General features: G+C 42.6%; 1 protein-coding gene across 2 annotated transcripts in view; it reads right to left on the bottom strand.

Annotated features, from left to right (window-relative positions):
• FAM13C (family with sequence similarity 13 member C) overlaps positions 1-24,198 on the bottom strand; it is a 124,174-nt gene that overhangs the window by 30,268 nt on the left and 69,708 nt on the right. For both annotated transcript variants that reach the window (XM_041474470.1, XM_041474480.1), the window contains exons 8-11: positions 15,338-15,376; positions 10,475-10,531; positions 8,601-8,799; positions 3,992-4,113 (exon numbers count right to left, since the gene is read on the bottom strand). In XM_041474470.1, the coding sequence (XP_041330404.1) occupies positions 3,992-4,113; positions 8,601-8,799; positions 10,475-10,531; positions 15,338-15,376 (417 nt within the window). The remainder of the gene's footprint in view (positions 1-3,991; positions 4,114-8,600; positions 8,800-10,474; positions 10,532-15,337; positions 15,377-24,198) is intronic.

Genomic DNA, 24,198 nt, shown 5'->3' with positions numbered 1-24,198 from the left:
CCCCATCGCAGGCTGTTTATGTGTTTATGCACCACAAGTGCGTGGTGTCTTGGCATGGCTAATGCCGGGGTGAGTCCTGCCCCTCAACCTCACAGGATTTTGCAGGATGAAACGGCTTTTCCAGAGTCACCTTCAGCCTATCCTGGCCCAGCTCCTCCCCTGTGTCCAGTCCAGGAGTCAGTGAGGGTGACCTGGGTGGTTAACAGCTCATCAGTGGCAGTCTCAGTTCCCTGGCAGGGCACTGATCCAGCCTGCCCAGAGTTACAGCAGAACACAGGGAAAAGGTTATTAGAAAATAACAGAAGGCTCCTTTCTGAGACCTTCCCAAATGGCAAAAAGCATTATGAAATCCAAACTGCTGCAGCTGGATGCTTCAAAAGCACACCTATGACTCCTTAGAAAGCAATGCAGAACTGCAGCAAGCTTTGTGGTGAACATAATGTGCACTCCTGTAACAAAAGAAAAATCCACCTTGAAGGGCCCAAGGGCACTCCCTGGGCAGTCCCTGATTGCTGGAATGGGAGGTCAGACAGAGAGCCAGTGCAGCAGTGCCTGTCTCATTTGTCCCAGCCCTTGTGCAAGCCAGCCAGCTCTTGTTATCTATGAGCAGCTCTCATACTCAGCAGGCATGGTCCTTACAAGAGCTGCTCTTATCTTCCTCCTCTATCCTCTCCCCATCCACCCTTTTGCTTTGTTTCTTTAATTGCACTGCAACCCAAAAGCTTGCTCAGAGACTCTTCCCTGCCTTGGTACAAGAAGTATCACTGGAACCATAACACCTGAGCTGCACTCTCAAAATATACCTGCCTTGCAAACTTAAATACTGAAAGCCTTGCTAGAGCTTGGCCTCCCCTCAGGGAAGCACAGAAACCTCAGGAGGCTCTGGCTGACCCCAAGATACAGGGCAGCCCTGGGCTACCAGCACTTCTCCTGCAGAACAATCACAGGTCTGACAGCAACCACCACCCTACAGCCTCTGCCAAAAATAGAGCTATAGAATCAGAGAACAGAGACCAGCCCTGGGACCAGATAAGACCTGTTGGATGAAACCACTTCATTCCCAGTCTATTTGGGGAATGGTGAAGAGGGGGAACTTTCAGGAATTTTTCTTTGGCTGAAAACTTCACCCCAGACTGTAGTTCTGAATTCCACACTGACTTGACATGCAGCCTTCACTGAAGCATGGCCCTTCCCATTGCCCAGGGGTGTTTTGTTTCAGCCTGCTCTCTGTAACAGGCATCAGAGAAAAGCACCAGGCTCTGCTCAGGTAACTGCACACAGCCTGCAGCCCACTCCAGTTTTGCTGATTGCCTTTGAGAAGGCAATTGGCAGAAGCAGCTGTTGTAATCATGTGTATTGTTCCATACTGGCTTTTCTAGTCTCTGTTAAAAAAAAGGCAATTCCTTTATTTGTTCCCAGGACCTGCTTATAACTTTTATCTGCCTTCTATCAAGGCGCAGATTATATTGCACTCATATCCAAACCCAGCTACACACAATGACCAGAGCAGTATTCAGTGTAATCTCTGGCAATAGTATTAGAAATTCATGTTCTGGAAAAAAGGTGTAAAGGTTCCCTTCTCTGCAGATGGCATTTCATCTACTAAATTGATGCTGATTTTCATAAATCATAGATGATAAACACCTCTTGAGGTTGAAACCCTTGCTTCACAAGTCAGATTCAGCTTAGCCAAAAAGAAGACACTATTCCCATATTCTTCTGGCTGCAAATCTCTTCAAGTCTACTCTTCAATTTCCCTCAAATCCCACAAAACTTTCCTTTATTGTTTCAGTGGTTACCATAAAATGAAAGTACCCGCTCAAAGAAACAATACACATTTCTAAGTCATGATCCTGCAGATTGTTGCTCTTACATGGCCTGGTTTGTTCTTCTCTGTCACACATTCTAAGAATCCCTTCTTAGAATACCCTGAACTTAGATTCTTCTGCTTAACAGGAACTGTGCTGAAAAGTTTTTCATATTTCAGCAGTCTTTAATCCATATTTAGACAAGTTAAAATTATCTGGTTTTTAGCTGCCTCACAGAGTTCTTAAAAACCTCTGTAGAGTTCAGAGGTATTTAGACCTTTAATCCCCAATGAGACTAAAGGCAGAGCTAAAGCCCCCTGCAGCAATTAAGTTAAAGCAGAAGTAACAACAGTATTCACTAGAAACAATCAACCTTGATCCTTTATTTGAGACAGAAATAAATCCTTCTTCTCCTGTCCTCCCCCTACACATCTGATATGTGAAGAGAGGTGTACAGGGACACCCCTGCAGCAGTGTGTCCCTCCCCTCTCCTCCAAAACACCAGAGAGCTTTTAGTCTGACTTAGGGACACTAAGCAGGTGTCGTGTCCCAAAGCATTGCTAATTTTGCCAGCAGCCCAGTGGAACCAGTGGAACACAGTGAAACTTGGGGTTCGTTTGAATTAAGTTTTGATCACTGTGCTTGCACGCACTTTGAATAATAAATCTTTCTTTAACAGATTTAGCCCTTTTGGATAGCAGGCTTTCTAAGGAGCTACCGTGGTGTTAAACAAGAATAAATAGCATAGTGAAAAGTGGTTTAACACCAGGCAAAGTAAAAAGGCCAAACAGTTGAAGTGGACCGGGGAACTTTGCTGTGGTTGCTGTTTTATTCACGCACATTCTTGTCTTTCATCACATTCCTATTCCCTTCAAATTAACCAGTTATTTATTACCTACCCCTCCACAAACACCCCACCAGCAGAGCCACTGGGTAGGTCTGATACCACACTCAGGAAGCTCCTCTTTACAAATCCATGGGATTCTTTCCTCACATAAGGAATGCCAGAAAAAGAGAAGGCAGGCTTCCTAATTAGAAACACTTCCTGAGATGCAGTGTTTCAATTGCACATGCAAGCATTGGAAGGCAAAAGCACTTTGTTGACCAAGCTAATTAAATGCTCTTTCATTCTCCTAAACCTTCCTTTGAGTGCAGAAATTAAGATCACTTACAATGTTGCCTCCTAAAAGCTGTGGAGAAAGCAACCAGTTCACGTCACACAAAGCACCAAAGTGCCATTGGATGGCAGCTGTCACTGCTGTCCCACTCCTGCCTGCAAAAAAACCTTGTGCCAGGGAGCTCTAGCTGTCAACCAGCTGTGCCCTGAGCCACTGAGCACCCCTGGGATGGACTGCTGCTGCTGCTTCACACCCTCCAAAGGGAGCCAGAAACTCTGCCACAGGGCACCAAGGCTGTCTTGCACATCAAGACAAAGAGCAGAGACCTGGCTCACCTGACAAAAACTCTATGCACAGAAAAGCAGAGCCAAACCAGCACCTGAACGTGCAAAATTTGTAAAGCAGTGCCCCCAGATTTATCAAGGACTAAATCTTATCCTTAGGACACACTTTCACTGGTCAGTTGGGTGAGTTGAAATCCCATTTTGAGTCATTTGCATGGCCATGATGGATCAAAGTAGAAGCTGTGACTTCCAATACTTACCAGAGCTGAGTTACTTCATCACCAGCTGAGTTACCTGCCATGAGGATGTGGTTAACGCCAGACCTGAGCACACAGTGCCCTTCCAGCACCAGAACAAGCACAGGTGCCACGGCACCCAGAGCCTAAACTGTACACATATAGATACCCTTGCTATAATCAGGTGTGAAGGTTCCCATTCCCATTGCTCAGAGAACGTAGCACTGAGAAAGAGAGGCAATTCAGCACTGGGGGGAAAAGGAAAGAAGTGAAGAAGTATTTTTGAAACTTGGCACAGAGGAACTGAAGTTTCTAAACTAAGGATGTTCTTTCTGCTTCGGATGTAAGGGGTTTAAAGAATGATGAAATTTGCATTCTTATCTTTATCCCTTTCACTTTCTCCAAACACTCCTAGATGTATAAATATAGAATACACTGCCAACAAGAGCCAGGAGTCTGAATATTTTATGCAGAAGGCAGCAGATGAATTAGCCTTTCCTACAGTTAATCAGAAGTGAAACGTGCTGTGTTATCCCAAGTCTTACCTTGGCTGGATTCTCACGACTGCTTCCTGGCATTTCAAAGCCACATTCTGTGCATAGTTATTAGCTGAGGATCCAGCCTTCCCCTGCCACTCTGAGAGGCTTGGCAATGCACATTCCAGCTCCTGCACAAAGGGAAACAAAAAGAAAAGCTGAATGCACCCTGTCAGTACCAATACAAGTTGGCTAAATATTTTCCCTCAGGAAAAAAAAGCTCCATGAGACCAGGTGCTGGTTGAGGACCTTTGTTATCTTTTGGTAATGATCTGGATTCATTTGAAATTATTTACTCACATGTCAGTAAGACTTTATTACTTGGGTATCACAGATTTCAGCTTCAGAGCTAAGAGGTTCTGTACAAAGAATTTGAAATTATTTACTCACATGTCAGTAAGATTTTATTGCTTGGGTATCACAGATTTCATCTTCAGAGCTAAGACGTTCTGTACAAAGAATTTGAAATTATTTACTCACATGTCAGTAAGATTTTATTACTTGGGAATCATCAAAAAAATCTGGCTGACAAAATCAGTTAAATATCAGTTAAATAAGATATGCAAAATTTAATCATTTGCTTCTTTCCCTTCCCTAACATATGTGTAGCTTTATGAATAGCGTATTACTCTGGGAGGAGGGAAAGGCAGTGAGGGAAAAAAAAGTCACATCACCCAATCTGCCGCACAGAGAATAAAAACGGCAATTTAGTCCAAAAATCTGAGTAGAAGAACAGGAATGAGAAAAGTATCCATTCAACTCCAAGCTTTTGAAAACCAGTTGTAGGGCTGTGAAAAGATGTTCAGTACACCTTAATTTCTTTACCTAAGAAATGGGTTGCAATATTTCCTTTGCACTGCAATGAAATAAGTTAATTAAGATCTTTGAAAATGTGATAATCAAAGTGGGATTTTTTTTCCTTCCTCTTTCTTAGCTTTTGTAATCAAATATTTTAGTCTAATAGTTTAAAAAATTAAAATACAATTCACTCTGCAAAACAACAGAGCTCCCTTCCCTGCTAAAGCAATATACCTGACTTTGCTCCAGTGTCAAATTTTGGTTGGATGCATGGAAGTTTGGGTAGGACCCTTCAGATGGGAATTTGCAGGGCCGAGAGAACACAGAAATTCCAGGTGCTTCCTGCTGGATGAAGGGGAAAGCTGAGGACAAGAGCATGTGCTGGCAATAAGCCCTTGCTTGCAGGCTTGACGTTAGAAAACTTGGGTGGCTTTGGGTTGTTTCTGAATGGTTTCTCTTTTATGTCTTTGCTGCTGCTCAAAAATCATGTCATTAGGGCATTAACAAGTAACACTAGGGAAACACCCTTGGTGGAATCTCTGTTTCTAAAGAGCAGTGAAATCCTGATGTGTCACAGGCACCTACAGCAGAGCCCCATCTTCTACTGCATTTTTGTTTCTTTTACACTAAAGAGGGTGACTTCTACAGTGAAATTGCATCATAATAAACATAAACAGAGTATACCCAGAAACCAAAGCAAAGCTTCCAGACAGCTGATGTGCCAATATCAGCTCTGACTTTTTGATTACTGTGCATTTAAAATCATAATTTTAATGTCAAATTATTGGAAGTTCTTTGACATACAAGCAATTTGCACACTTCATTTATTTATTCAAATACAAAATGTATTTACTCAAAATACAAAACTTTACTCGACAGTTTTCAGCATTGTCATCTTTAGACACTGATTGTCAAGCCACCATTTTATAGCCATTTACCTTGATAATAAGACTTTAAAACTGAACTTTTACTGTCTCTCTGCCTATTAGCTAGGAAGTTTGGTGTCCTTTTGTAAATATGTCCCAGTATCAGTAGGGATTTTGAGGATGTCTCATTCAAGAATCCATACTCGTGACTGTGCACCAAAGGTGAGTGACAAGAGAAAGGATTGGGCAAGGAAAGCAGACTTTCTATTCCTCACCATCTGTTCTCACACTGACTCCCTGGAGTATGTTCTGGGCATAAGCCTCCTCACCTCTTGAAGTCAAAGAAATCCTAATTAATTTCATTTCCTATAGATGAGTGCTGCAGAACTGCTAAGGAAGCTGATGGAACCATGGGAAAGATGAAACCAAATAGCTGGAGCAGAGTGCTGCAGTTGCATTCCAGCAGCCTCCTCTCTTCCCATGTTCTGTTTGGAAAGGTTGCAGCTGCCTCCAGAGCCAGCTCCTGCCCCCAGGGAAATAACTGCAGGCAACATGCAAAGTACAGTTTTACCCTGGTGACATTTTGCCATCTGATAAGTGGTCAAGTGAAGTCACCTGATGCTGCTCTTTTATTACACTTGGGTTTTTTAATCATCAGTGTAAATCTAATAACCTTTTCTTCATGGAGACCAAAGGCACATGACCACAGGGTTACACTTATGCCAAAAATATCAGAGGCACAGGAATCACACTTCAGCTGAGAGCCTTGTGAAGCTCAAAATCCCATCTTCCCTCTACTTGATCACAGCTGTCTGCTCCCTCTCAGTGACCTTTCTACAGTGGAAACCCCTTGGATTCTCACAACTAGAAAGGCACACCAAAATGGTTCCCATCCAAACAGACTTTGATCCTTCCAACACACACAGCAAACTTATTCATCTACCAACAGCCTCCTCCAATTTTAAGGAGACAATTCTCTGTAAAAGAAACTTATGGGCTTATAACACATAAGAGGGAATAGCAAACAGTTCCTTGGCTTATCAGGGCAACACCTTTAACAGATATTCTGCCACTGCTCTGGTTCACTCTTTCTGATGCCACAGACGAGTCAGGCTGGGGAAGTGAGGAGAATGCTGAAAAAGCACTCTGCCAATAATCCCAGGAAAGCAAGGATGAACTGTTTGATCATGATGTGCAGTGCATCCTGCTTTTCTTTCATAAATGCATGTGCTCAGAAAGTGCTGTTTGTCAGCTGCTCAGGAGTACATCCTTTATCCCATTCAATGGCTGGGTGGCAAGGCGTTTCACCAAGGAAGGTTGGTGCCGTTACAGTGTTTCATCACTTCTGTCTCTCCTAACTCAAACCCTTGAGCCATGTGAAAATTATCTGCCTGGCACCGTTTTTCCTTCCAGAGGTTGCATACTTTAGTCATGCTGGTGTTTTATGGCAGTCTAACTATATACTAAAAAAGTTTCCCATGAAAGAATTTCACCATTTCCAGTTAACCCCTTGGGGCCATGTAAAATACCACAGAGCAACAAATCTGTGCTGTGCTGGCTTTTGTTGGGTGAGGCACAGGCAGGACACAAACAGGGGGCTCGGAAGAGGCTGAAAAAGGAACAGATGACCTCTGAGACAGACCTTGCCCCATTTACTGCTTCTTCATTACTTCTTCCTGATCTGCTTCCACTTGCTCTTCACAAGGCAAAATTCCCATCATTTTTTCCATTCAGCTGATAAACATGCACACCTCATCTCTCTGCAAGTTAAATAATATTTCCTAGGAATTCAGTACAGTGGCAAAAAATCCTCACAGTTATTGCTTTATTTCTGGATCAGCTCCAGAAGAACAGACAGGAATTTTAGGGCAAGAGTTTGACATTGATATTCTGAAAGAGACTATGATAATACCATTTGCCATTTGGTTTTCATTTTCCTTCAGGGATTCAAAAAGGACACTTCTCATTTAGAAGCTAAGACATTCTGTCTAAAATTATGAAATCCCATTCTAAACTTGGTCCAAAATAATTCCTAGTCTATGATAGGCTTGAAGTACTTCAGAAAGAGCTCTGCAAATTTCTATCCACAAACAAGAAGGGAGGAGAGACAAAAAGTAGCCAAATAAATTATACAGCAAAGAGATGGAAATACAGACATCTGTATTTGTGTATGCACAATTTTATGTAAATACAGACATCTGTATTTGCACATGTCAGGCCTTGTGCCTACTGCAGACCAACAAATCTACCAACATTAATATTAACTATCTTGGATATGAGAATATTTCCAGCTGAGAGGTTAAATCTGCACCACAGCTCAACCCCTTACACTGCACATCCAACATGACTTGGGAAGCATCAGGGAAGAGCAGAGGCATTTTCAGCAGCTGCTGAGAGATGGAATTCTAGAGTCAGCAGGGCAAATGTACCACCAGACACAGCAGCAGAAGTTTCCTCATTTCTGGTCTTCCTTAGTACCTTTTACAAAATTTACAGCTCTGCTCCTCCCAGCTCAACCTAGGAAGACTGTGGGGGATAGCACTGCTACCAGTGTGCTACTGCACTGCTATGGTCTTACTATTTAAATATGGGAAACACAGAAATGAAGATGAAGGAAAACCATGAAATCCCTCTATCTGTAGACAAAATACCAGTAAAGGAGATCATTGATCAAATAAACAAAACAGAAACTGTCCAAATAAATATTTGCACATCTTCAGCTATGCTCTCCACTCACTTCTGAAAGCAGTTGCAGCAAAATCCTCTCTGTGATTCCCTAGCAGAAAGAAACTGTTATTACAGGAGGGCTGCAGACTGCAGCTCCCTGGAAACGAGGGTCGATTACTGTGGGGTCTCAAATCACACCATGAATTACCAGGGAGTCCCTCTTTGCATTTCAAAAGTTGCTTAGACATTGTGCCACAAGCCTCCCCCAGGTAAGTTTAATTCTTTACCTGACTTTCCTCATGGCTTTTTCCATTTTCTAGCTTTGCAATGGGCTTAGGTTTCCTCAGCTTTAAGTTGCCCATTTCAGGCTTTAGAGCACAGTCATTTAAAACCTGCTGCTTGTGCTGCTGGGTGTCTTGCAAAGGCAGCTGCCTTTCCTCTAAGACAGCAGAGTTGTCCGGGTAATTTTCTTTGTTATCATCATCTCTGTAAGAAAATAAAATTTAAATGCATCAGGCAGGATTTCAGACATCTGTCAAAACATTGTGAAGCAAGAAGAGCAACAAGTTCTTAGCTATTTATGGCATATTGCTTTTACTAAATTTAGTGGTCTACACATCAGTTAAGGATCTAAGCTACTGTTAGCATTATCACACACTCAACTGTGGAGCTACTTAAACATTAGCTTTAGAGGCACTCCTGGCCTTCAGACCTACAGTTCACATTCCCCAAGTAAAATCTGAAACTGTCTTTTTCATGCAGAAGGCTTCCCCCACCCAGTGATTCACGTAAGCTATAACCTCACAAAAATATCATCACAGACAATAATTCCTCTCAACAGCACACTTCCCTTCTGTTGGTCTCTGGATTTGAGGGCCATTGCAGAGGGAAGGAGGAAGCCACTCAAAGTAAGGTCTGAACAGCCAGAGATGTGTTTGGAGATAACATCCTCCTGTGTAAGAGACATCTGGTGCCTTAAACAGACACAGTCACTCATGGATGCTTAATCTGGGACCTGGGACAGGCATTTCCAATCCCCACCCAGACTACAATGTGCAAGCTCTCTCCAAAGAGACCTTGCTGGTGTCACCCACACCAGTCACTCCATCCTCAGCCTGCTCTCACGCCTTCCATGGGGAGCAGCTCCATGGCACCCGAAGTTACTGCAGTGCAGGAGGCAGGGCTGCCTCAGGAGCTGGCAGTGGCACTGCTGCTCCAAAATCCCTGCCTGGAGCTTGGGGTTCAGGTGGGATTTCAGATGTTAGCTCCAGCTGGCAGCATCCTAATGGTTGGCTGGGAGATGACCTCTCTCCTGGTGTGAAACTTCCATGGCTGAGGGAGTCAAGGCTATTGAATTAAATCCCCCTGAGTTTCATTTCTTTTTTTTTTCCAGAAAGCATAACTTGCTAGTGCAATGTTTTCTCCTAAGGATTTTGAGCTGCCAAACTCACTTTCCATCTGTGGCCCATCAGCATCCAGATGGATGCTTGCAGGGTGCCTATGGAGTTGAGCACCATTGCTGCCCATGCCTTCTGCAAGCAGGCTCCAAGGCAGTTGTTATAGTTACAGCTTTATAGCCCATGGGCACCCCAACAATTTGCACCAGTGTTGCTAATTTTAAGGTATCCTCTGATTTTAAGATCTTCCTGAAAAGTTAAGCTGCATACCTTAGCAATCAATATGTACTAATATAGCCATGAGAGAGGCATGCCTCAAGAATACTTCAGTTAAATTACAATTTAAAGGATTTCTGTTTCCCAGACACACTCAGCAATGAGCACATCCTTGCACAGTTGCAAAACTCTGCTTACTACTGCTTTGCACCAGCTGCTGTACAATAAAATTCAGTGTATAAGCACCACAGCTGCATCTGAATGACAGGAGTATGATGTGAAGTTAAGAATACAGACCATAACATATTTACTTATATAATAGCAACAGTAAATAATCCTCATATTGATCACACAAAAGTGCATGAGATAAACATAGAATACATACAATAAATACATACATTCCCAGAAATACTAGCAGCTTTTGCAGGTAACACCCCAGAAATTCTGCATTCCCTTGAGAATAAAGGTTTCTTTCTAGTGGTTTAACAGAAGCAGTCACAGCTTCACTTGCTGCCAATGGATTTCAGATAAAGTTTGCAGGAGAGTACCTGGGACTGGAGCTGCCTGCTTGATCTTCATGCACAGAGTCTGAATACCCGTCACACCTTGAAAATGAATACAAGATAATTATTGGTTTTCTGCCAGCTGCAGAAACTTAGCTTTTAATAACATTACAGTGCAGCTCAAACTGTAAACACATTTCTTCTTCTCCTCACACTTTAGTTAGGGTCATTTAATGCTGTAGCTGCTCCATGATAGTCCAAATCTCAGAGGAAGAAGAGGATTTGAGATGTTAAGTGTGCACAATGTGGTATATCATTTTCAGACAAGTGGAAATAATTACAAGGAATTCAGATGTTACCATAAAAATCACAGGAAAATTATGAGAAATTCTGTATTCTAATTGCTTATAGTGTACTTTACATTAACCTCAAAAATAATTAGACACAACTAAGGATGTTTTTCTCACAAACTCACAAAAATATTAACTATGATAGATCAGTCACTCTTTATGCAGCAGGAAAAAAATCCCCAACTAAATAATGAAGTGAGAGTTCGTCTTAAAAAGAGAACTAGCAGTATTTTTTAAGAAGCCTGAACAATCACAATCAATTACTTCCTTTAACTTACAAACAAAAGAATTGTCCCAAGGCTGTCTAATCAGAAGAGAAGTCTGGATAAATATGCTAAACCACAACCACTGAGAGCTGAACGTGACACTTGGCTGCATGGCTGAACTTTGCAGGATGATTTAACCTGCAAAGCCCATGGGCAGTCTTTCTTCAGATAAACATGAATCCATAGGCATGCACTCCCAAAATATGCAAACACCGAGCCTGGTATTGCTGGGGTAAAGTCAGGGTCCTCTCCTCACCCTCAGTTCATACTCACAGGGCACACACACTAAGGAGACCTGGATCCCTTGAAGTTTTCTGGCAGAGGAATCTCTTCATTATGGGGGAAGCAGCCTGTACTCCTGCTGATTTGTTAAATTTTGAGAACTGCCCCACTTAGAAGAGAGTACATTAAGTGACACATTCATAGCCCTGCATTGCAATTTGATGGCAAGGGTTTAATATATTCCTCTTCCCCACCAGTCTTCTGCTGGTGTCTATATCAAAAGTCAGACTGCAGCAGAAAATATTTAAAGGGCCACTCAAGTGTTTACACTTCCTGAATACATCAGCATATGCATGAGAGCATTTGCTGCTCACAACTGGAGCAGAGAACTACAGCAGCAGATCACCCTAATCACACAATATTCCTGCAATGACTGCAGCTTTCCCTACATGGCAAAGTGGGATGATGGATGGAAAACAGGGTTTGAAGTGCAAAATGGAAAAATTCACTGTAGAAATCTGGCTGCCTCTGGGTGCCAGTCACACCTTCCCCTCTGGCCAATACCTGAGTGCCTCACAGGAAGCATCAAGGGGTGGCACAGGACACACTGGGGGCTTGAATAACTAAGCTCAGTGTGAACCTGGCTCTAGAACTAAAAGGAATATTTCAGAGGGACAAAAACAACAGAAAGAAAATGCACTGTAAGGAGGCAGTGCCAAGGTCAGAGCTGGATGGACAGAGCTCCCAGCACAGACACAGGAGAAGGTGCCACCAGGTGGGGTGTGCACCACGGGCCAAACCATGGCCAGCAAAGTCCAGGGATCCCCTAAAGGGACAAACTCTCCCTCCTGGGTGTGCCTCAGAGAGAGGAGGTGGGAGGAAGAAGCTCTGCCACCACTTTTGCTCCCTCTTCTCTCACTAGTCAACTCACTTGGCAGCCTCCTGGAAAAACCACTCTCTGGAGGTACAATGGATGGCTGAGCACAAGTCCAGTGGTCAAACCAAGTCCAGTTAAGGAGCACTCTCCTTAACTGGGGGAGCTGGGCTGGCTGTAAGGAGGTGATCTGGAGAGGCGTAGCTCCTAACTCAGCACCCAGCAGCTGATAGGAGTCATAAAACAAGACACAACTTATAAACAACATAATGAGTGTGACAAAATGTCTTTGAGTAACTGGATGGCAGTAGATAGGAAAGATAAGCATTAATGAGTCAGAGAATACAATGACCATCATAAAATTTAAAAGGTCCTGAGGAAGTTCAGAAGAAACACACTCTAAAATTTCCCACCAAAATTTTTGTCTGTGCAAGAATAAATAATAACCAGGATTCTGAGAGCTTACACAGGGCAGTGTTTGAGGCTAGGACCATTGCAGGACCCTTAAAAAGATGGACTTGTGATATGCAAATATCCATCATTAAAACGCCATCATGGAGTTTTCCTACCTTGATTTATTAAAGAAATGTGTCATCTGTGTTCATGCCTCCTGTCTGCACATATCAAAACAAACACGCACACCTTCTTTTCCTTTCACCAGTAACTTGTAAATCTTGTTATTTATCTTTAGCTGTATTTAATAGATAGGGTGATATTTGAGAGTTTGGTAAGTTTTTTGATAGTCTGTGGCCATGTAGCAGAGAGACAGAGAGACTTTTCACCAACCAAAAAACTGCAGCAGCATCTTCCTCACTCCTAAACCATCAGAGAATATGCCACAACAGCTGCAGGTCAGAAATCCAGACGGGTTGAGGCTTGCATTGGGTAGGAACTGTCTTTTAACAAAGCCAGCGGTGTGAATCCTCTCCCTTCAGTGCCCAATCCAGCTACTGACTGATGGATATCTCTTACAAGTAAGTACATCCATTATTGATCTTATGGCATGGGCCAGAGTCATGTTGGAGCTGGGATCCCAGCCTGGATGGAGTGCTGCCCTGACTCTGGCTAGTACTGTCTCTGTCTTTCTTCCAGGGTCTCTGGGTTAATGGGACCAGCTTCTTCAACTTTCTGCCATTTTCACCTTCCCACAGGAGCCATTTCAGACCAGAGTGAGCACTGCTCTCTTTTGCTGACTTGACCTTTCAGAAGCTCACGTGAGCAGCTCCCAAATCAGGCTGCATGCACAGCTTACTGGGAGCTTGGCACCCCCAGGCGCTCGCCTCGTCTGGAGAAATGTTCCTGAAAGTGCTCTACCACTGACTTGATTTCGTTCAGGAAGCCCTGGCCTTGCCTTTGTCACAAATAAAGACAGAAATAGTTAAATGAGGATGTCTAGATGTCCATGGCAAACTCTCTTTCTTCTGCTAAATAAAAGTAAGTCTATTTTCATCTGTTTTCAGAGATGGTCAACACAAGCAATAAGTGCTGAAATCAGTAAGGATTGTGTATCCTCAGCAGCACTCAAAAGCAGGTGTTGGGGGACTGCTCCAAATGAGATTTAGGGAAGACAACTCTGGAAAGCAAGTTTGTTCAATGGGACAATGCTTTTCAGATATCATTGTTCACTCCTTTTGTTTTCTAAAAGCATGTTTCTACCCCTTTGTTTGGAAATATAAGATTAAACATGAAACCCACAAACAAGAACCAACAACAGCTGAAATGAGGGAGATCCAACCCCTCTCCATCTCCCCAAGGGCAGGGCTGGCACCACACTCCCAGCTTTTATACCCTCCTGGTTTAACATGAAGGCCCACAGAGAAAAGCCATCACCTTTGGGTCCCAGAAACCTCAGAGGGGAGGCAGGTTTAGGGACTGCTCCAGGGGAATCTCTACAGGAAACAATGGATGCACTTAGGGACAGAGGAAAGGGAAGGATAAAAAAAATATGAAAAATATATTATCTGTAATCTGGCTATTTTTCTGTGAAGGGGGAGCAACCCATCAATTTTACAGACAAAAATGCATTACTTAACTAACAGGAACACAGGAAATGAAAACAAACAAGCATGCAAGCAAACAAAAAACCCCTCCATGATTTATTAGCTTCAGCTCAATCTTTCCATATCTGCCCCAGTCACACAGAAACTATGACTAAATTTAAATATTAAATAAAAAAAGGAAATATATGCAAATAAAGCAAAGCAATATGAGAGAAGGAAATTCTTTAGATCCCTTTGAAATGTTACTTTTCATGTAGAGGTTATGACAACACTCAGAGATGGCTCAGATGATTACAGCTTGGCCTGTTTTCAGAGTGTCCCCTGTCCCCCAGCACTCAACAAACAGCTCACTGTCCAGCTGGGGTGTTTAAATTATGAGCATTTTAGCAGTGTAAAACTCATCTACTATACAAACAAACCCATACATCATTTTCCTCCTGAAAAACAACTTGGCTCCTTACTGCTGCAGAATCATCCCCAAAAGCTTTTGAAACAATCAAAAGCATGCAAAGTAAAAATGCACAGAACACCAATATTGAAGTGGTTTAGACTAAAATAAGACAAAGACCATTTCATTTGCAACAGTTCCTGGAGGATTTGCCTCTCTAACTTTCTAATGTCCTCCCTTGCTCTGTCTGTAAAACAACAAGAAAAATCAACATATATATCCTTATGATTATGATATATACAAAAGGCCATGTAAGGAGTTTATGGAATGGATAATAAAAGAATGACATTTTTGGTACTTGGCCTATCTAAATAATGTATAGGGATTTTTCCAAATATTTCCTAATGATTTTTCTTTTCCTAACAATGCTTCTGGTGAGTACAGACCATGTGTCCTTAGAAAACAGACAAGCTTGTGTTTGACAGGATCATCAGTATCAGAAATGAGCAATATTTTGACAGGAGTTTCATCCAACACTGAAAATCATGCACTTAAACGTGTGTGATGTGCACCCAGCATACATTCTCCCAAAAAAGGGATTTCACTGCTAAATAGTCACAGAGCATTTAAAGGCAGCTGCTTTATGCAATCCTTCCCATACAGGCAATAATATATTTAGATTACAGAAAACTCAAATATATGACAGATAGCTTGGGACTTCTCACATAGCACTTACAATTATTCTGTACGGTAACTAAACTCATCATTCCTGTTTAAAAATAAGGACATCTTTAAAGTGTTCACTTACTCTGCTAAAGCTGTCGTGTTGAAGGACTTATCCTGAATGCTGAAACAGAAACAAGAAAACATCAGATAAATCAGCAAGGCAGGCAGGCTCCCTGTATCCTCCTCAGTTGTAGGAACACATGCACAAACATGGCATTGCGAGGCACGTCTGTGTGATCGCTCTGCATGCACAGCTCTACCTTGGGCTGCTCTGCACATGCTCATAATCAAGAAACCACAGGGATTAGTCCTACAACACTCACAAAGCCCAGCCAGCAGCACCCAGAATTCAGGCAGGGGTGCAGGTAGACTGTGAGGCTCAGATCGTGATCTTTCATAGCTTTAACTGTGCTGTTAATAAAGGCTTAGGTTTGCAAATAAGTATTTGGCATTCTGTCCTTTTAATATTTGCTCTGTGTAATTGGCTCATCAAATGCAGGATTTTTTTTACTGAAATAGGGTTGCCCAGCTAGCTGTCTGGAGGTTTTCTTGTTTAGTGGTCCCTTACATGCTCAGTTCATGGCCAAACCACAAGGGATTCTACTAAAAAAAAAAAAAAACCTGGCAGAACAGACAGTTCAAGTAGGAAAAGGTTATTAATCTAACAGCAAGCAGTAGATGAAACCATTCCTGTGAAAGGAATAGGCTGCTGTGCTCCTGCAACAAAACATTTTTGACCTGATGTATTATGTTCAGCAGGGTCAGCTCAGGATATTGCAAACTGCTGGGTTTGAGGCAGCAGCGGAATTCCCCCTCCAACAACACCCCTCAAATCCAGTGAATGCACTCTTGGATCATCCCGAAATCTTACAGCAGCAAAAAAAGAAAAAATCCAACCAACAAAGAATCTCACTGCTACATAGCAAAGATGGGATTTTGTTGTTGTCGTTGTTGTTGTTTGGGCTAGGGGAGAGAAAGCAAAGCAGACAACGCCTTGTGAGCACTCCTGTTTGTGACAAAGGCATCTCTGAGACGCCAGCATCAAGCCGAGCAGGGATAAAGAGAGGCACCTCCTCCTCCTCCTCCCCGCAGCAGCAGCTTGTGCCTCTGCGTGGTGTTGACACACATTTCCCAGGCAGCAGTGGCAGCCAGGAATCACAGCCTGACAATTGCTTTCCTTTCACCAGCAGCACTGACAGTGCATCGCATCTCCCCCAGTCCCAGCCTGCCTACCTCTCACACACACTGCCTGCTCTGCTCTTATATTGGTACAAACAGACCGATGCTGATAATGGCATGAGTTACCTGCGGGTCAGAACATCACAGCCAGTCTGCAGGGACCTCTACCCTTCAGAGAGCAGGTTTTGTGAGAGAAGGATGAATAGGAAAGCTAATTTTAATGGTTAGTAATTAAATCCTGCCTTAAAACTGAAATTTCAAATTTTTTCTCCTCCTGTTTCCACTTCTTTTCCACTCTGCATACAAATAAAAATTTCTTTATTGCTATTCTATTTGCAGGACAGCAAATGAACAAAGGTATTCTTCTAGATTATGTGGGAAGTAAAAACTTAATTTACATGCTCAATAAGTAGAGTGCCATTAAAAATAAGTGATTTTTTTTGAAGTAATATATTCCAGAATGCTTAAGTGAATGCTTGACTCTTGATTTGGAATGGTTAGGCTGGGTTCATAGCTAGCACCTCAAGGATGTAATGAAGGAATCACTGCATTTTATCACAACTGAAAAATCCAACTGATAAGCATCACAGCTTAGCTAAAGTAGAATTTAAAGGACTGGGTACCTGCACACAGCCCACAAGAAAGGGAGCTCTTACAAACATGACTTCTCCATTTGTGGGTGCACAAGTCAAGGTCTGATCCTCTGCGAATTCATTCCCTGTGTGAATGCACTGCGTCGCTTTGATGTTATTCCTGGGCAGATAACAAGACTGCATATCCGTTTGTAAGGCAGGGATGCTTTGGACTGAGGCCAAGTTTAAAGCATCATCACTTTCTTGTCGTTTGTCTGGACTTTGGTGCTGACTGCTACATCTCCTTTAGGGAAGCACTTTACATTGCAGCTCACTCCCAAACTTCCACTAGTTTTAAAGATAGTACTGACCAGTGTAAGTGGAGAGTCTCTTCCTGTAAGTTGGTGAAACCATTCAACAAAATGAAATTTCATGTAAAACAGGCACAGCAATATCAAGTGCACATAAGTAAAGGCCAGGCAAACTCAGGAGCTGTTTCAGAGCAATGCCCCAGTCAGATAAATGGAGCCACCCTGCTCCTGGGGAACACAAGAGAGGAACTACAGTAGACCTACAATAACTTTTCTTCTTTTACCAGATGGAAGTAATTTGTATTTAGGGGCAAACATTCATTTCAAGAGTGATGTTGGCTTGGGCTCTCTTGGCTGACCCCAGCTCCTTCCACCTGCTTCCCATCCATGTGCCCAGGGGGAGACCAGAGCAAGCAAAGAGCCTCTGCCCTCACAAGGGAGAGCCAGAGGGGCTTGAACCTGCATCTCTGCTTCCTTCTAAGTCCCAGGCATGGAGAAAACCTAAAACTGCTGTTACCTCCTTATTTTCAATAGTGACATGCAAGCCAATTAGGTCCATAATGTTATAGAACATCACTCTTTAGCACAATGAAATTCTCAGTGCCAGATGTATTTCATCACTACATTCAGATGACATGCCAGGCTTCTCATTGTCCTGAAGTCTCGATGAAAATAAATCTAATAATAAAGTACCAATGAAAATAAAGCTTCACCTATGTGTGAAGTAAGCTTTGAACTTCCCCACTGAATAACAGATAAACTTCCAAGGACTTTTTATTTTGAATTCATCAGAATATGTGTTTCTGAAATTCTGAAAATAAAGGCTTTTAAATCAGTTTTTACTTTTTTCTTCTGAACAGCTTCAGTGATTCATATTTTCACAAATCCTATGTCTAGGAAAGACACTTTCTCTGCAGAAAAGCTTCCCATTTTATACCCAGTTTTGTTCTTACCCTCTTTTGCCAAGTGCTGCTCTAGCCAACATAAACATCACATGACAGCCCTTAGCTGACGACAAAAATGCCAGAGATCCCCAAAGCAAACATCTACATACATTTTGGAGATACCAAGACTCAGAAATATGTTGCTATTCACTTCTGGAAATTTGATTAATATATTGCCTATTTATGGTTGATGAGTAGATTGGCATAGAGATTCTATTCTTTATTTGGTTTGTACCATCATGAGAATTATTGCTGGGTCAGGAAGGAGAATGAAACAGGAATCATAGCATCCAGCTTGGTTTTGCATGTAACAGAGACACATATTCAAAATAAATTATATGTTCACAAGCTCAGAACAGCATTAGCTAGCAGTGAGCGCCTTACAAAGGCAGTGTAAGTCTGCAAAAGAAGAGAGAGGTAGTGAGGCAAAAGTGGGCAGAAATAGTTCTGGCTTCAGCAGAACAGGAGAGAACAATCAAAATGTGAAAAAGAAGGAGCAATAGTGAAGCTCTCCAAGCTGCAGTTGTCTAAAAAGTCACACACCCCCCACACCCACATCCCTGCAGGCCTTGTGGACCTTTGGGTTCACCTGCAGAGCAGAACCTTTGCCTCAATTCCCCGAATTTGCCCATCTCACTAACTGTTATCTTTTCAGGGTGTTTCTGACTCCGAAAAATGATGAGGCCTTTCAACCCCAACTATGAAGAATTTGTACTGGGAAATAAACTGCATTTTAAAGGGGAAATTACACATTTACAAAGAACTCTAAGCTCTCCATGGTTCTGGGAAAGTTACTATTTTGCATGTAATATCGACTACCTAATGAAAAACTCAGTGCAAGCCTATAGGGTGTGATCAGCATTGATTGCCAGACTATTTTCTTCATTATTATTTGTTATTCCGCAGAGTCCAAAGTGCCTGTGCTGGAATTGCTGCATCAAAGGCAATTATATTTTGCAGTGCAGTCAGGCCATACAAGGGAGCTGCCCTGGGCCCCGTGGAAGGATGTGAGAGGCACAGTGTGACACACACACTGCAGGATTCAGAGCCCAGGGCAACACCCTCCAGCTCAGGGAAGGAGTTACTCATGTTCCACTACCCAAATAAAGGGAAACTTGGAATGATCTCCCCACTACTGTCTCTCTGGGCGAAGTCAAGTCATCCCTGCCAGACCTGGCTGAGCTCAGAGACTCATAAAAATACTGAGCAAATTTGTTTTTCTTGGAGCATGTGTGTTCCTGCCAAGAAACAATCCCCCGAGGAGCTCCAGCCGCCCTTCTCCTCCCTCTCGAGCTGTGCCCAGCAGGAGGTGCGCTGAGTCCCACCTGTCTGCACGCTCAGCGTTTGCTGCCACCAACAGAACACCTCCAGCTCCCTGCTCTGGGCAACAGATAAATATGCCTCCTTGGCAGGTCACACTGCTACTTCTGAGGCCACACTTCTGACTTTTCTTTAGGCAGTAAAACAGTAACTCATTTCTGACTTTAGCAAGTCTGTTGTCTTCCCACACACAGGATTTTCTAGAAGGGTAAAGGCAAGAATCATTCTGCAGCAAAGTGTTAGCACTGGAGATGGCTCCAGTGCCTTGCCCTTTCTTCAAAAGTGATCCTGCAGGATACTTTTGCTGTTTTCCAATCTGTAAGGCATAAACCAAGGAGCTGCCACGTGAGAGAGGAGTCACATGCTCTCTCCTGTAGTGATAAATACTGAGTGCTACATGCTGCAGCTCAAAATATTCATGTGTTCACCAACTTGCTTTCTTGACGAGCAGCCTGCCTTTTTATGGGCAAGATTCTCCAAGACATCAGCAAACATCTTAGGAGAAATTAAACTAAAATATGGCAGTTACATGTAGGAGCCAGTTGGTGAGCACTCAATCCAGCTTCTACATCTTTGATTTTCTCTGTGACCTAATTAGGACATCATCTGAGAAGGGGAATCTGGGGGAAACAGCACTCAGCTGATCTTTCTGTGTGTCTCAAAATGAACTGACAGATTCATGCAGGAAGAGGCTCCAGCTGAGCATAGGTGCAGACACAGTAATCATAATCCAGTCCAGGGAAATTCCATGAGGTGCCTTTCTGTTGGGTTAGGTAAAATTTGGTGCACCTGCACAGAAATTCAGGGCATGAATATATATATTTTCTGGAGATATTGCAGTGTGCAATCAAACTGCACATAATTCCTGGCTCAAGCCTTTTAAGCAGTAGGCTCATGAACCCCATACACACTCCAAAAAATACATCCAAGTTTGCCCTGAGGGGGCACATCTACCCTGTAGCTGAAAAGGCACAGATCCCTGCTCTTTTAAAGGGTAAAATATCATGGAGCTACACAATTTTGTGCAGGTTGTGGACCACTACAGTCCCATAACTTGATCACATTTCTGCAGCCCAGGTGCACATACCTGTGCAAGCACCAGCAGTGGCAGTGGGAGAGCTGCCACCAGCACAGAGAATTGCTGGAGCAGGGAGCCCACACCAAGCTCTGCTAGAAGGTTACACCACTGCTGGTGCCCTGCTCAGACAGCATCAGCTGATTTCGTACAGGCCTCTGGTCTGAGGAAAAGTGCTAAGCTGGAAATACAGAACCATGCCTCTGATTTTGTTATTACAGAACAAGTTGTTTCACGGAGTCCCATCAGCTCTGCTGCAAATCTCTGTAGAGCCCAAGAGTCATCATCCCGCACTCACAGGGCTGCATGATAGGCCCAGCTGTACCAGCCCAAGTGGTGCTACTGGCTGAGCTCCTACTCGTAGAGCCCAAGAGTCATCATCCCGCACTCACAGGGCTGCATGATAGGCCCAGCCCAAGTGATGCTACTGGCTGAGCTCCTACTCAGCAGCAGTGATCCTCTGCAGATAATTTAATATCATCACAGATGACAAAACTATATCCAGCAGGTTTATACCATAGTCAGGCTAGGCTCAACACAGCACTAATTCATAACCAGTTTTTTCTCTCAATATTGCAAGATGAGGAAAAATACACACATATCTTTAAATTTTATGTTCTTTCCAAACATCTATTCACAGACTCATATACCAGAAAGGCTTCAGTATTTGTCTTTTTTCACATCTGCCTGTAGCAGTGCACTCACCTATAAGGTACTTTGCAGATCTTGCTCCCTCTCCTCCATGTGATTAGCAGACCAGTTCAAACTACCTTTCATCACCTGTAGCTTTATCTTCCCAGCAGCAGAGAAGCCAGAATGATATAAAACAAAATCAATACCAATCTAGAGGACATGTATCAAACCCAACCTAAAGCAATTGCTGTCTAACTTCAGAGCTTATTCTCAGTGACATACAGAAGCACCTCTTTAATTAGCATTGTCCAAGAGTTCCATTATCAGCAATTATGTGTTTTCAGAGGACACCTGGCCTTCCCCCCAGCATTACTGTGCACCACGTGACACTCACTGATTAGTCCTACTGATACCTGAGGACAGGCCAGGTAACATCAAAAACAGATTTGCCATGAATCCTCTCTAAGCCTCTTTCTCATTTACAAAACCTGTGATTGGGTATTTCTACCCTCTGACCACCAGCAGAAAACACCCACAGGCTGCTCTCAGAGGGCTGGGCAGCTGTACCAGGGGGCCATGCAAAGCTTTGCTAATTACACCACCCAAGGATGCTGCCCACAGTATTTATAGCCCAGGAGGACTGATCCCTGTGACCATATGTGCCTGAATTTTGGGTATGAAGACAGACTCTCCAAACCCCTGAATATTTTCTTTCTCAAGAGCTTATTTCCTATTTTTTTTTTATTTTTGTTGCACTGCAGGAAAATCTGATGCAGACAGATTATGAACGATTAATGTATAAACTAACCCAGGACATGAAATTTAAAATTACATCATTATGCGAAGTTTATGCCACTTTACAACTACTTTTTGCATTCAGATCACATCCAGAGAACTCTGAATAATCACTACTGTTTGTGTGACACCAGGAGGGCTGACTGAAGTTGAGAAAGAGAATATCAATAAATGCAGTTATAAAAGTATAACCTGTAACTTAAGTCTCCCATGTCATAATAAATATCCAGAACTGATTTTCTTTTGGAAACAAGAGAAACACAGACAGTAACACATGTATTCTTAGCAGTGGATTTAGATTTACTCTGCATTACTCTGAGCACTTGAAATGTCTGAAAACCTAAAGATAATATTCCTTCCTACACCAAAAACAGGGAAAAGCAAGGAGTCTCCATTTGCACAAATCAGATACAAGTGTACAAGACATAGGATCCCACAGAGAGTTTTTTAACCCCATTCACTGCAGTCAGTTTCTATACTTATAAATCTTGTTACTCCTGCCAAGTGCCTATTAATTTCAGGGGCTAGCATGGTCAGAGAAGAAGCTGATGTCATTAAGTCAAAATTGATGTAATGTGTTTATTTATATGCTCTCTTCTGAACTTGCATCAATAAATATAAACCCAAGACAGATCCAGCTTCTCACAGGCCCCTCTTGAGCCTGTTCTGAGCCATGGAAAAAAGTCCTACAAAGAACTGCATTGAGTCAACTTATTCCTGGCTGTCAATTCAGACATAATATTTCTTCCCAGCCATCTTAATCTCATAGAAAGGAAAAGCTGCCCGCATGTCAGAAAAGAAAAGAATGTGGTGGACAAAAGAAAGAAAATTCACATTGGGGAATATAATAGGAAGGTATAAGCAAAATCCAGAATAAATCCAGCAAATACAAGCAAACAGTCCCAATGTAAAACAGTTATGATGGGCAGCTGAGGGAGGTCTTCTGGGCATTAATGCATACATTTTTTGGGGGTTTATAAAGCTCCAGTTGCTCATTCTCATTTCTGCCATGAAAAGTGCATGGTAACAAATCCTAAATTTTTTTCCAAGTTGTTTTCTGAATTACTATTCACTAAATATGTAGTCAGTGACATTTGAAACCCACTGATTCAGGCCATTAACTTTTCCAATATCATGATCCATTGACATCAGAAACATCTCATCAGTTATACCATATTCCTCTGCACTTGTATTTCACTGAAATGCTGTGAATAAGCCACCAAATATTAGCAGCCACAGCCAGTGGTCAATTCCTGCTCAGCTTCCACCTTGCTGTTTTAATTTCTTCTGCTAGCAAATAGTCCTCCTCTGTTTGGCTTCTATTTCTGTGCAGGCTCATGATCTGTGCTTGTGTCCTACTATGCACTATTTTAATTTATGAGTACAATCCACAGATCCCCAGCACAGACATAAGTTTGTTCTTCCAAAGTCTGAGAATATTTTTAACTTTCAGTACATTTTAGGTTGCTTTGGTTTTGTTGGATAAGTTTTGGGGGCTTTTTCCCCAATATTTTTTTATTTTATATTGAGGGAAAGACAGAGGAAACTGTGTTTCACCCAAATGTCCATTCTCATCACATTGTGTCTTGCAACACAGTAAAACAGGCAGGATTGGTCACAACACTCTATAGAAACTAAATAATACGATCCTGCTACATGATACTCAACTTCGTGGCATAAAATCAGAACCCTATAGAAAATATAAGAAAATGGCACATGCCATAAAGCATAAATGTCGTATACACATATTCAAATTTATTTCCTGTCGTGGCTTGACAAGAAAGTGAGTGAGTTTTTCAGGAAGTTGTAGATAAAGTTGTTTCCACATTAGAAGAGAAGACTTAGAAGAATTTTCTTTTGCGCAGTGGTACTTTGGGGAGGAGAGGAACCTGTGGCAGTCACTGGAACAAGGACCGAATTTCTTTACAAAGCTGAGGAAATATCCACTTAACCACACACCATCTGTGCTCTTGCCTTTTTATTCGCCTGCTGCACTCCTCCTGCTTAATGTGTGTGTGTTTATCTTGTGGGCTGGCTTGGCTGCCTGGCTCAGGAGTGTCCTGAGGTAGCACTGAGCCCAAGCCTGTCTGCAGACATGTCCTGTGCCAGGGCCA

This window comes from Pyrgilauda ruficollis, unplaced genomic scaffold, assembly GCF_017590135.1.
Source record: "Pyrgilauda ruficollis isolate IOZ18807 unplaced genomic scaffold, ASM1759013v1 scaffold11, whole genome shotgun sequence".
NCBI lineage: Eukaryota > Metazoa > Chordata > Aves > Passeriformes > Passeridae > Pyrgilauda > Pyrgilauda ruficollis.
The sequence above is the reverse complement of the archived record's forward strand: the minus strand, read 5'-3'. Positions and strand labels throughout refer to the sequence as shown.